Source organism: Nannobrachium achirus (assembly GCF_963921795.1).
Source record: "Nannobrachium achirus genome assembly, chromosome: 9".
NCBI classification, from domain to species: domain Eukaryota; kingdom Metazoa; phylum Chordata; class Actinopteri; order Myctophiformes; family Myctophidae; genus Nannobrachium; species Nannobrachium achirus.
In genome coordinates, this window is record NC_137818.1 from 56,737,910 (window position 1) to 56,752,165 (window position 14,256).

At 46.6% G+C, this 14,256-nt stretch overlaps 1 protein-coding gene across 1 annotated transcript in view; it reads left to right on the plus strand.

Annotated features, from left to right (window-relative positions):
* Positions 1–14,256, plus strand: part of LOC308291709 (nuclear receptor coactivator 3-like) — a 129,506-nt gene that overhangs the window by 87,545 nt on the left and 27,705 nt on the right. The window contains exons 5-11 of the mRNA XM_080733832.1: positions 2,779–2,879; positions 3,942–4,116; positions 9,076–9,264; positions 10,119–10,205; positions 10,417–10,557; positions 12,591–12,738; positions 13,919–14,172. Coding sequence (XP_080589958.1) covers positions 2,779–2,879; positions 3,942–4,116; positions 9,076–9,264; positions 10,119–10,205; positions 10,417–10,557; positions 12,591–12,738; positions 13,919–14,172 — 1,095 coding nt within the window. The remainder of the gene's footprint in view (positions 1–2,778; positions 2,880–3,941; positions 4,117–9,075; positions 9,265–10,118; positions 10,206–10,416; positions 10,558–12,590; positions 12,739–13,918; positions 14,173–14,256) is intronic.

Genomic DNA, 14,256 nt, shown 5'->3' on the forward strand with positions numbered 1-14,256 from the left:
TTGGGAAATGGAGTTTGTTTCATCACCGCGGTAGCCAAGTGCAGTAGCTACAGTACAGTATAGTTTACTGTACAACGCGTCGAACGCGTCGTGGGCACACGTAACATCAAAGAGATTGGCGCGTGGCACCACGTGGGCGTTTAATGTGTTAAGCTACTAATATAGGCTGACATAATTAAAGCAGGTCATGTTAGAATTGTAACAGCTGAAATCAATAATATATCAGTTTTCCGATATTAACCTGAGGGCCGCATTAAGTGAAGCTGAGGGCCGCATGTGGCCCCTGGGCCGCAGTTGCCCATGTATGGACCATACCAAAACTTGCTGTCAAAATGCCAGCGTAGAGAGGAAGGGGGGCATGCCATCAGCTTGTTGTGGGCACACAGCCTTTACGCTGCCACCCCTAACAGGAAGGGGAAGAGGCTGTGGTGCCTGCTGCTGGCACGTTGCTATAGCTACAAGGAAGTGAAGACATTGGGGGTTTAGGAGAGACGCTCTAGACCTCTCTCTAGCTCTCACATACCTGTTCCGCCTCTCTCCTCTCCTCACTTTCAATTTCTCTGTCTGCCATCTTCATTTTGCTCTTTGTTTCTGTCTCTCGGCCCCCCTCACCCTCCCTCCCCTCCTCCCTCCTTTAATGTATTCCAGTCTCTCCTCTACTTCCTCCTCTCTCGCCTGCATTTTTTTCTTTTTTACTATGTCTCATCGGTATTGCGGCATGATGAGGTGCAGCATCTTCAGGTTGCTCCAGCATCTTAAGATATTGAGTGAACCGATGGAGCATATCGCCGTTGTCGCGTGGAAACCTTGTATGTCCAAAACCGTGTGTTTTGTATTTATCATTTCTGAAACGATTTAAACTAGTGAAAACAGCCGATCTACAAGCACACAACGCCTCGCGCCGCGAGGCGTTGTGTGCTTGTAGATCGGCTGTTTTCGCTACTTTTGTGCGACGGCCTCGTATGATGAAGCAGTGCTTTACTTTGCGAAGGAACGTAAAAAAATGTGAAACTTGGAGATACGGGGTTTCTGCACGACAGTGACGATATCCCCCCCTTCCCTCTCTCCCTCCCTCTCTAGCTCTCTCTCTCTCTCTCTCTCTCTCATACACTCACTCTTGCCGTCCCTCACTCTCACTCACTCTTTCTCTGTCTCCGGTCTTTCACTTTCTCTTTCCCCCGCTCTTCTCTTCTCTTCTCTGTCGTTTCCTCTTCTTCTTTCTCTTCTCCACCTGCCTTCAGTTCAGAGTGCCTGGGTGGTGGTTAGACAGCTAGTGGCTGCGTGTGATTTTTCTTTCTTTCTTTCTTTCTTTCTTTGTGTGGGTATCTTTGCCCCCTGGGAGCTAATCAGATGGAATGATTCCTGTAGCCTAGCAGCCCCAGCAGCCTCCTTTTTCAGAACCCAGCCCTGCATTAAACCATGTAGACCGGGTTCACATTATTACGCAATATTTTATGCTTCAACTATTAAAAATAGCAGATATACAGCGCGGCACCGAGTGCCGCGCTGCGAGCTTGTAGATCTGCTATTTTTGAAAAATCGTGGAAATTTGAGAAAGTCTTTGAATATTTTGACCCGATTTTGTAAGTGCCTTCTGAATCCTTTTAAGTTTTTTTTTCAAAAACCTGTGTTTCTATATCAGTGGTGCTCAAACTTCTTCATGTGAAGGACCTCCATCTCAAAATATTTCGTTCCAGGGACCTCACAGAAGCAACATTTTAGTTACAAATGTTCGCTTTAAAAGACAATATATCAAAGATTTGCACAAATTTTCGTGACTTTTCTGTGAGCTTGTATATCTTCTATTTGTCAATAGCTAAAGTATAAATAATCCCTGGCCTAAATGGCTTAATACGGCAAGCAGCACCAGGCCCCCATACGGCATCCGTCCACACGTCCACACACAGCCCCACTTCCTCTATCTCTTAGCCCTGCTACTCTCTCTCTCTCTCTCTCTCTCTCTCACTCCTGTCTCCTTCTCTGACTCTCAACCCTCCATTAATTCAGGTGCCTTAGCCCCACCAGCCCAGGCTGCACATTACAGCCTCCCTTAGTCTCTCTCTCTCTCTCTCTCTCTCTCTCTCTCTCTCTCTCTCTCTCTCCACTCTCTCTCTCTCCCTCTCTCTCTCTCTCTCTCCCCCTCTCTCTCTCCCTCTCTCTCCCTCTCTCTCTCTCTCTCTCTCTCTCTCTCTCCTCTCCTCTCCTCTCTCTCTCTCTCTCCCCTCTCCTCTCTCCCTCTCTCTCCTCTCCTCTCTCTCTCTCTCTCTCTCTCTCTCTCTCTCTCTCTCCCTCTCTCTCTCAGCCCCAGCCTACCAGACAGTCCCTCAGAGTCTGACACTGAATATAAAGCATGAGGAGGGTTGCTACCTGCACCACATGCTCCCAGCCCTCTCTACCCCGCCTGACAGCCTCCTCAGAGGAACCTGCTTGTGCCGCCGCCGGCCGTCTCTCTCTCTCTCTCTCTCTCTCTCCTCTCTCTCTCTCTCTCTCTCTCTCTCTCTCCCCTCCTCTCACCTGTAGTTTTAATCAATAGGGGGAATGTTGAGAAACGCTGCCCCCTGCTGGGCATGGCCAGCGGATAAGGTGACTGGCAGTAGCTCCAGGTATCCTTTTTTGGTCGTTGCCTTCCATTTGCTGCTGCTGTTCTTCTTAGTACAGGGATCAGGGTTTCTGCAGGGAAGTTACCTGAGAACATGACTTTTATTGTTATATATTTTTTTGTACATGTGTGTCCGTCGTTTTTAATCGTGCTCTCCTTCCTCCCCGCGTTCCCCACAGGGAAAGCTTCGTCCAACGATGACGACGTCCAGAAGTCGGACGTGTCCTCCACGGGTCAGGGGGTCATCGACAAGGACCACCTCGGGCCGCTTCTGCTGCAGTGTGAGCGAGTCCGCGTTCTGGTCTGTTTGGGCGGCCGACAGACTTTGGGAATTTCCGCCGTCGGGGCTGGGCAGTATGACTTCAAATATATTTTGCGATTATTTCAAACTTTTGACTAATCAATGTGAAGTGTTGTGAGCTTGTAGATTGGCTGTTTTCACGACTTTTGTACACCACCATTGTACAACAGCGTCTATAGAGCATCGCAGCGGAAGTCGATGCCTGGGGTCACTTTCACTTTCACCATTCATTTTCGCCATAGACTTTTACAAAAATATTTATAACAATTATGTTAAGCCTCGAACCAAGCCATCCAGGATGGAGGTGAATCATGACCATATAACCTTTGATCCTATGTGAAAACATATTTTAATATTACATTATTTGATATACTACATTTAATAACTACCCTTTGTTTAGCGATTTTCAAAATGTTCTTTTCATAGAAAAAAAGGTTATATGATCATGATTCACCTCCATCCTGGATGGCTTGGTTCGAGGCTTAACATAATTGTTATAAATGTTTTTGTAAAAGTCTATGGCGAAAATGAATGGTGAAAGTGAAAGTGACCCCAGGCATCCACTTCCGCTGCGATGCTCTATGCTCCATTGACTCCTATTCTATGCTGTAACATAAAAAACGGCGCAAATAACACCGAAAAGGCAGAGAGACTCTCTTTTTCACGGCTACACTCAATCGTGATGGTCGGCCTCGGTTAGGATTTTAGTTTCACGACCGTTTGTAAACAAACTGATCTCTTCCTGTAATCGTCAGATTACACACACGTGCACACGCACGTGGCTTCCGGGGCTCTTCAAAATAAAACGACAGGCTATGGTGGCAGGCGTTGTGTTAAGAACAAAAACCGTTCCTCCACTATTCACTTGGCCTACATGTGTAAGATCAAGTCTGTTATGGGTTCTATCAAAACATCAGTTTTGATACATTTTCGGGTTAATTGCCCCGGCCCTATATCGGCGATCGATGGGGCCAATCCTTCGACCCATCCGATCGGCCCGTTCGTTTGTTCGTCGGCTCACTTCCTCTCCCATCCTGTCAGGCGCTGGATGGCTTCCTGTTTGTGGTGAACCGGGAGGGCAGCATTGTGTTCGTGTCGGACAACGTGACGCAGTACCTGCAGTACAAGCAGGAGGAGCTCATCAACACCAGCGTCTACAACATCCTGCATGACGACGACAGGGAGGAGTTCCACAAGAACCTGCCCAAGAACAACGGTACGGAACACCACACACACACACACACACACACACACACACACACACACACACACACACACACACACACACACACACACCAAAGGGGGCTTGAGCCCTGCCCTTTTACCCGTCTGTAAAAAGTGCCCTCTCCAGACCATGAATGCAGTTTTCGCTAAGGTGAAAGGCAGCATTCAAGAGAATTGCCTTGTCCAAACTCTCCTGAACTTGAACTTCTGAAGGCGGCATCTTATGTTGAAAGTTTAGTTTTGTTTTGTGTGGTATCAAGTACCGAAAATAGCCGACCTCCAAGCTCACAACGCGTCGCGCTGCGACGCGTTGTGAGCTTGGAGGTCGGCTATTTTCGATATTTTCACCAAAAGGCCCTTTTAGAAATGTCAGCCCCTGCCTCTCTAACATTCTCTGCACGTCCCTGACACACACTCTTATGCAGTGGTGGAAAGTAACTAAGTACATTTACTTAAGTACTGTACTTAATATTAGGTAACTTGAGTATTTCAAATTTCCCATACTTTCACTTCTACTCCACTACATCTCAGAGGCACATATTGTACTTTAAATCCACTACAATTATTTGACAACTTTTAGTTACTAGTTATTTTTTTTACTAATCATACATTAGCCACTTCAGCCCTATATACTGTATGTTTTGGCCATTTGAAAATAGACAATCTACAAGCTCACAATGTTTCGCGATGTAGATCTGCAATTTTTAGACATTTTATACATTTGGAAACTGTGACATGGGACATTCTGCATGATGAGTGCTTTCTACTTTTGGCACTTTGAGTACATTTTGATACCAATACTTTTGTACTTTTGTACATTTTGAATTCCGGACTTCTACTAACTTGTAACAGAGTATTTCTACATTGCAGTATTCTAGTTTTACTCAGGTAAAAGAATGGAGTACTTTTTCCACCACTTGATACATACATACACACGCACGCACGCACACTCACACTTATGCATGCATGCACGCACGCGCACACACAGCAGTGCTGCTAAGTCTAGTCAACAGAACTCTCTTTGACATCTCCCACAGGGATGAGGCACACAGAGAAGTTTTAAGAGGTTACAACACCCACAAGCACATCAACATAAACACACACACACACACACACACACACACACACACACACGCACACACACACGCACACACACGTGCACGCTCACATGCGCTCACATCCACAACACAATAACATACAAGTTATTTATTCATAACCCTCTCTTCTCTAATGAGGAGCACCTGGGAGGCCTGTTCATGTGTATGAGAGCTTTTTGGACACACACACACACACACACACACACACACACACACACACACACACACACACACACACACACACACACACACACACACACACACACACACACACACACAGAGTAGCCCCGCCCTCCCTCTCAACCCACACGTTGCTAAGCAGGCAGAGCGTAGAGGAGCTGTCAGTCAAACTCAGCGGTCCAGACACTGTAGAACAGGCCTGATCTGCCCATCTGGAAACCTCACTCACTGCTGAATATATGGATGTACTGTAATGCACGTGTGGGCGACGCGTATTACTGTACTTGTGAGGGACAAACTTGTATAGAGCAGTGCAGTAGAGAGAGAGACACTGGAGCAGCTCAGACGGTTCTAGCCTTTTTATTCAGGTGCCAGTAGAAACAATTGACTAACGTTTCGACGCTAATGCGTCTTCATCAGAGTCATGACTCTGACTCTGATGAAGACGCATTAGCGTCGAAACGTTAGTCAATTGTTTCTACTGGCACCTGAATAAAAAGGCTAGAACCGTCTGAGCTGCTCCAGTGTCTCTCTCTCTACTGCATACATCTGTCCCTGCTCCTGTGATGCACCAGACTATAGCCGTGTAGGCTGAGGCGCGCTGTAGAACCCCTTTGTTCTTGTATAGAGCAGTGTTTCTCAAACTTTCACATTTCAAGGTCTCCTTTTAACTCTGACAGCATACCAATGGAACCAAATGGACCCGTTAGGGTCCAGCATACCATTTGTATGCTGTTAGAGTTACAGACTTGTATGGGTCAATTTAGACCCTAAATGAACTTGAAGGAACCCACAAACTTTGCACAAAGTCCCTGGAATCCACTTTGAGAAACACTGGTATAGAGGATGATTAGGAAAAGATTACAGCTTGGGTTTAAGAGTTTAACATATTGTTTTTTGTCGGGTGGAAACCTTGTATTGTCCAAAACCTTTTGTTTTTATCATTTTAAAAATGATTCAAAATGGTGAAAATGGCTGATCTACAAGCACACAACGCCTCGCCTCGCACTAGTTTTGTGCGACAGTCTTGTGTGATGAAGCAGGGCTTTAATTTACGAATAAACATACAAATTTTAAACTTGCAGATACAGTACAAGGTGACGGCAGTTGACAATATTTTACACGTAGTTTGCGCCGATGTTCACACGCCGAAAAGCTTGTAGATTGGCTAGTTGTTAGGCTTTTTTCAGCATTCGAGGCTCGAGGCTGTCCTAACACTTCAAAGTCCTCACAGGTATGCTAATACAAGTGTGGGTGTGTGTGTGTTTGTTGCCCTGAACCAGGTCTGTTTCTCTTGTCAGCGCGTGGTCACGTGTCGCCGAGCATTCGCGAGAGTAAGCGTCTGTGTTTTGATTTACATGCTCCTGACTGTAATGAGCTTGCATATCTTGACGTCCGTGTCGTGTGCACTTGCTCGAGTGTGCGTGCATGCGTGTGAGTGTGCGTGCGAGTGCGTGCGCAGTGCGCGCACACCAGGAGCACTATTTATAAAGCTGATTAATTATGGATATGTGTGGCTGTGCTCAGCTGAACCTGCGACTCGATTAACTGGCCCAGCAGTGTTCCTAAGCAGCGACTGACTCCTAACTCGTCGTTGACACGACGCTCTCTCAACTCTACTCTCTCCTCTCTCCTGGCCGTTTCCTGTCCCCACGTCCCCCCCGTCTCCCTCTGTCGCTCCTCTCATCCCTAACTTCTGACGGCCCGTCTGTCCTCTCCTGTTCCTTCTCTTCTCTTTGTCCTGCGGTCCCCTGTCTTTCTCGCCCTCATTCATACTTAATATGGCAACCCACTATGTTGAATAATGCGGTTGTCATTTCTTTCACTGCATATCCCCCTCCCTTTGCTCTCTCTCCCTCTCTCTTTCTATCTCTCTCTCTGATCTCTCCCTATCTCTTAGCTCTCTCACTTCACTCTCTCTTTCTCCCTGCGTTCTCTCTCTTGTCTACAGTCTCTCTCTCTCTCTCTCTCTCTCTCTCTCTCTCTCTCTCTCTCTCTCTCTCTCATTGTGTCTCGTTGTGTGTGCTGCTCTCTCCCCTTCATTATCTGTTGGACCCATGAATGAAATGCGCTCTCTGTGCACATTCCTGTTGGATGACCGCTGACCACGGCAACTACAGTTCAACGCGCGCACACGCACACGCACACGCACACACACACACCGCACGCACGGAGGCAACCACACAGTACACTTTCGTGTCCGACCGCTATTCTCTTTTCACCCGTCCCAACGCCCAACCCGCGTCTTTGCCTCGCTGCTGTCTAATTGTGTCTGAGGGGAGATGTGGGGTCTTGGCGGCCATGTTCTCTTGCCTCTGTCAGCTTTTGGAGGGGAGGCTCCCGTGGCCTTGTTAAATCACCTCTCACTATCAGTTAAGCCTCCTGGCAACCCCCCCCCCCCCCCATTGCATATCCTCCCTCCACCTGGCGAAGCAGGAACCCTACCCCCCCCCCCCCCCCCCCCCCCCCGCTCTCTCCCCGGCCGACTCAAGGCCCTGGGGTTTGATAACGCGTCGCGGGGAGACCTTGGAGGAGAGTTGGGACGCCTCACTGAAGTTTGCCATCCTCCAACAGCCACCCCACCCCACCCCCTCCCCTCTCTCTCTCCCATGTGAAGGTGACCCGCTCGGAGACTGTGTGTGTGTGTGACTGTGTGTGTGACTGTGCGTGCACTCTGATGAGGAGTCAGGGTCTAAATGAGGATAGATGGCGGAGTGTCCGTGGCCCCTGCACCGCCACGGAGCAGAGGGAAAGAGAAGGCAGAGATATTGGAAATCGACACCGTGGGCTCCATTAATCCCATGGTCCATTTAGCCCGGAGTGTGAACGGGAGGGGAGGCTTCTGCTTCTCAATTTAAGCCGTTTAGGCCTAGAATTATTGGATGCTTTAACTATTGAAAAATAGCAGATGTATGCGAGCTTGTAGATCTGCTATTTTTTTTAAATGGTGAAAATGTGTGCACATTTTTCAGTGCAAACTTTTGTAACTCAAATCTCTGCTTCTGGGGGGTCCCTGGAACAACATATTTTGAGATGGGGGTCTGCAGCCAAATACATTTAATTTTGGGGGTCCTTGACATGAAAAAGTTTGAGAACCACTGATTTAGAGGAAGGATTTAGAAGTTGTGTCAAAGATCGGGTCAAAGATATTCAAAGACTTGCACGCATTTTTTAAAAATTGCAGATATACAAGCTCGCAGCGCGGCACTTGGTGCCATGCTGTGAGCTTGTTTATCTGCTATTTTTCAATAGTTAAAACATTAAATAATGTTTAAAGTGGTTAAAATCTAACGTGAGTCGGGATCGCGTTCCAGATCTTTGAGGGTTAAGACGGAAAATACATGTTGCGGTGTGGTTAGGCGGGCGGGCACGCGTGCATCCGCGCGTGTGTGTGTGTGTGTGTGTGTGTGTGTGTGTGCGTGCTCTCATGCGCGCCTGTGCACGTTTGAAGGTGAGGGGGTGGAGGTGTGTGTGTGTGCGCGAGCGCGAGAACGTAAACAATCCAATATTGTTTGTTTAGACCTTTGTATCCATTTGCTGCATGCATGGAATATTAATCTCTGAGGCCCTGTAGGTTATGAGTGCAGCTCATTGTGTTATTGCGAGTCGTCTGCCAGCAAATTTGTTAAACACGCATTATCCTGACGTCGCGTATCGTTGCCGTTTTCTTGCAGTAAATGGCGTGTCGTGGGGCGGCGAGGCGGTGCGACAGAAGAGCCACACCTTCACGTGCCGGATGCTGGTCAAGTTCGGCCACGGCCCCCACGGCCCCATGGAGGAGGTGCAGGGAGGAGGCCCCCGCTACGAGACAATGCAGTGCTTCGCCCTCACGCAGCCCAAGGCCATGATCGAGGAGGGAGAAGGTGAGCAGATGTTCACACACACACACACACACACACACACACACACACACACACACACACACACACAGAAATACAGTATATATCGTTGTTGTCGGGTGGAAACCTTGTATGTCCAAAATGTTGCGTTTTGTATTTATCATTTAAAAAAATGATTTAAACTAGTTAAAATAGCCGATCTACAAGCACACAACGCCTCGCACGCGAGGCGTTGTGTGCTTGTAGATCGGCTATTTTCAATAGTTTTGTCTTGTATGATGAAGCAGGGCTTTGCTTTACGTATAGGAGAAACTTGGAGATACAAGGTTTCTGCTATATACAGTATACACTGTATATAGGGTATAGCAGTGACTTTGATATATTATTCGTTCCCTTTTTTGACTTACCTTGCTCTATACTGTAGTCTGTTCTTGTTTTTCTTTGTTTTTTTCTTTATCGTTTTTAGTTTTTCTTACTTCTCTGTAACTTTGTAAATAACCTTATACTGCTGTGCTGCCTCTGGGCAACTGATTTCCCCCTTGGGATAATAAAGGTATCTATCTATCTATTTGATCCTGCAAGAAAAGAAAGAAGGATATTATGTAATTATTATAGCTTACTATTACATTTGACAAATACCCTTTGTTTAGCTTTTTTTCTTTTTTTTTAACAGAATCAAAGGTTTTATGGTCATGAATCGATTCACCAGGATCCTGGATGGCTTGATCCAAGGCTTAAAATAATTGATATTTTTGTAAATTCCTTAAAAAAAAAAAAAAGAAAGTATTGTTTGTATTTTATATTAATGTGCCAACAAACTACACTACTGTATATAGTGATGCATGCTGACTCTGTGCTGCCTCCTTCTCCTCCCTCAGACCTCCAGTCGTGCATGATCTGCGTGGCGCGCCGCGTCACCGCCATGGAGAGAACAGAGAGCTTCAACACCAGACACGAGCTCTCAGGTGAGAACCGGCTTATTACTGCCTTCAACACAGCATGGGAAAACACACCATGATACATACAATGATAGCTTCTCTGTCACATGTCCAAAACTGTTGCCTTGCCCTTTTCAGGATTCAAATTAAAACATTGCAGATCTGTTACGCCCCTACATACTGTATATATATATTCTGAATCTATATGTTCTACTAATCTGGTCCGTCCTTCCTCCAGGTAAGCTGATCCAGATCGACCAGAACTCCTTGCGCTCCTCCATGCGTCCAGGCTGGGAGGATCTGCTGAGGAGATGCATCCAGATGTTCCTGCAACACAGCGATGGACAGCCCTGGTCACACAAACGCCACTATCATGAAGGTGGGCTGGAGGCGCATGCGCGCACCCATGCACGCAGACACGCACGCACACAGACTGTTTGTGGTTTTATCTTCTTTAAATATATACATACAGTATAATATTTAAGAAGAACACCCAAACAATCCCTAAACCTAAAACTTACCGTAACCTTAACACTAAACCTAATCCCTGAATGCCGAATCCTAAACCCAACCTTTAAAAAACATATATATATTCATTGATTGATTGAATACTAGTTTCAAAACGGAAAAGCACAGGGAAGTACAGTTCAATACAAGGTCTGCTAAAGGGGATTAAACCCAAGAAAGCACTATGGCTTGTTTCCATTGGGGTCTTCTGTACTCAATTCATCGAAACATTTAATGACCGACAAATATACAACACTATGCAACAACCTCATATAAATGACCATACAAATGATCCTTCTGCTTACCAGAACAATGTCCTTGTGAGGTAGGTATCGATTTAGTTGATTACCTACAAAGGTAATAAATCACTGTGCGGTGTGCGCACACACACACACACACACACACACACACACACACGCACACACACGGACACGCACACACACACACACACACACACTCCTGATGCACTCACCTGTTGTTGATGATTGATGCATCAGCCAACATTTCAGTCCCACAAGTCACAGTACCAAACACCCTGGCATTGATCTCCATTGTGACCATTTCATGTTATATATCTCAGTGATTGATTGGTGGGCCAGTGTACGTTGATGTGATCAGATCGCGCGCGCGTGTGTGTGTGTGTGTGTGTGTGTGTGTGTGTGTGTGTGTGTGTGTGTGTGTGTGTGTGTGTGTGTGTGTGTGTGTGTGTGTGTGTGTGTGTGTGTGTGTGTGTGTGTGTGTGTGTGTGTGTGTGTGTGTGTGTCCAGTGGTGTACATATACTTAAAGAGGCGGTGCCATAGTTTGTACTTTTTGTGGTTTTCATGCGTCTATGAGGAGCAATTATGTATTCCCTTTGTATTTGGGGTTTCTTCCTGGAGGCTGACACCTTGTGGGTCAAAGGTCAACAGTGATTAAATTACATCATATAATCATCCCCTCCCCTTTTACCATTCACCCAACACTCTGGGTGTGGCTAACTTCAGCTGGGTCATCACCCACCATGACAACCAGGCATACTTAAAGGAGTAGTTCACCACTTTTCAACCTGTCTTCATATAATAGGTCCTCACTAATGTTCATGATAAAATATCACAATTCTTTTCTACTCGGTCCAAGTCTCCTAGGAGAGCTGTGGGAAGTTCAGAATCCATCGTCTTGTGACATCATCATTTTGCAAAAAAGAAATGTAATCAATATTTTTGAAAAAAATATTTAGATTTTTATTATCATGAGAACAATGGCTTCCACTTTAAAATTGCAACTTTTCAGGAATAGAAAGCCTGCAGTTTCTATAAGCTGGATTGGCAATCGATGATGTCACAAGACTATGGGTTTCTGACCTGCCCAATGCCCTCCTCTGAAAAAAAGAAAAAAAAAAGAAAAGCTATTTTTGAGTGAGGACCAATTATATGAACATAGGTTGAAAAGTGGTGGAGTGCCCCTTTAATGAACTGGTGGGTGTGGCCACATAAAAACCTAATTTTAACTCTTTCTGTAGTTCTGTACCCTTTATTTCCAGTTTCCAATACTTTTACGTCTAATCCACTAAATCTCGGATCCAAATATTGTACTTTTGCTGCACTACAATTATTTTAAAACGTACTAGTTACTTTGCAGATATAAATTATAATATTATAAAACATACATTAAGCACTCTAGCCATAATTTATACTAAGCTCTACAAGCTCTTCTACAAGCTCACAACGCGTCGCTTCTCTACATGATTTGAGCTTGTAGATGTGCTATTTTCAAACTTTTTGTACTTTTACTTTTCGTGTTCAAGTATATTTTGAAGCCAATACTTTCGGACTTTTATTCAAGGAAATGTTTAATTCCGGACTTTTACTTGTAACAGAGTATTTCTACATTGCAGTATTAATACTTTTCCCCCCCTGTGCCCCCAGCCTTCCTGCAGGGCCATGCAGAGACTCCTCTGTACCGCTTCTCCCTGTCAGACGGCACGCCGGTCACTGCCCAGACCAAGAGCAAGCTGTACCGACACCCTATGAGCAACGAGCCGCAAGGCTTCATCTCCACTCACCTGCTGCAGAGGTCAGAGCCTAGGCACGCACGCACGCACACACGCACGCACGCACACACACACACACACACACACACACACACCTACTGCAGAGGTCAGAGCATAGGCACACACACACACACACACACACACACACACACACACACACGCACACACACTCACATCTACTGCAGTGGTCAGAGCCTAGGCACGCACGCACGCACACAAGCACACACGCGCACACATCTACTGCAGAGGTCAGAGCCTAGACGCACACACACGCGCACACACACACACACACACTCGCGCGCACCAGTCCAGACTCAAGCAAACTGAAAGGAGCAAATGATCTTGTACTGTAGCTAAATATACAGTAAGTTAACCACTAGGCCCTATTTAGAAAATACTATACAAAATCACACCCGTGTCAACTGAGCGGTGGTTTCCCCCCCCCCCCCCCCCCGTGTGTGTGTGTGTGTGTGTGTGTGTGTGTGTGTGTGTGTGTGTGTGTGTGTGTGTGTGTGTGTGTGCCTGGTCTGGCCTGGCCTGAACAACAGCGCCCCTCCCTTAACATGTGGTCAGAAAAGGTTACTGCAGGCTACAGACAGACAGACAGACAGACAGACACGAAGACAGACAGACATACCCACACACACGGCCACGTATAGGAGCGTTGTGACCACCGCTCAAAAAGCAGTTCTACAGGCTTTTAGACAGCTTGTAGATCTGCTATTTTTTTATTAAATTGTTTGAATTTGTGACGTTTGAACATTTTCACCTATGCCCAACATAGGCAACATAGGAAAGTTGTTAACCATGAAATTTGTCAAAACCAGCACTAGACCTTCGCTCTGAGTAACATCGCTTCATTCCACACTTCATTGTCGGGCAGAGTTCTTCTTTTCCTCCACGAATCTTAACGCTCTTATTGTCGTTGTCGGGTGTAAACCTCGTATCTCCAGGTTTCAAATGTGTACGTTCTTTCGCAAAGTAAAGCCCTGCTTCATCATACAAGGCCGTCGCACAAAAGTAGTGAAAACAGCAGATCTACAAGCACACAACGCCTCGCACCGCGAGGCGTTGTGTGCTTGTAGATCGGCTGTTTTCACTAGTTTAAATCATTTTTAAAATGATAAATGCAAAACAAACGGTTTTGGACATACAAGGTTTTCACCCGACAACGACGTTATGTTTTGTGTACCTCCTGCACAGGGAGCCCAACGGCTACCGCCCGGCCCAGGGGGGTGGAGGAGGCATGATGCCCGGCCCCATGAGGCCGCCCCAGGGCATGGTGGGGGGGCCCAACAACCCCAACAACCCCCAGATGAACATGAACCCCGGCCCTGGAGGCATGGGCGGCATGGGCGGCATGGGGGGAGGCGGCATGAACAGGGGGTTCGGCGGCATGAACGAGCCAGGCCACATGGGGCACATGGGAGCCATGTACGGAGGAGGAGGAGGAGGAGGTGAGTGGTGGAAAGTCATTAAGTACATTTACTTTAATCCTGGTCTCTATACTGCCTCCCCCTGGCCAGCCGGGGCGGGGCGCC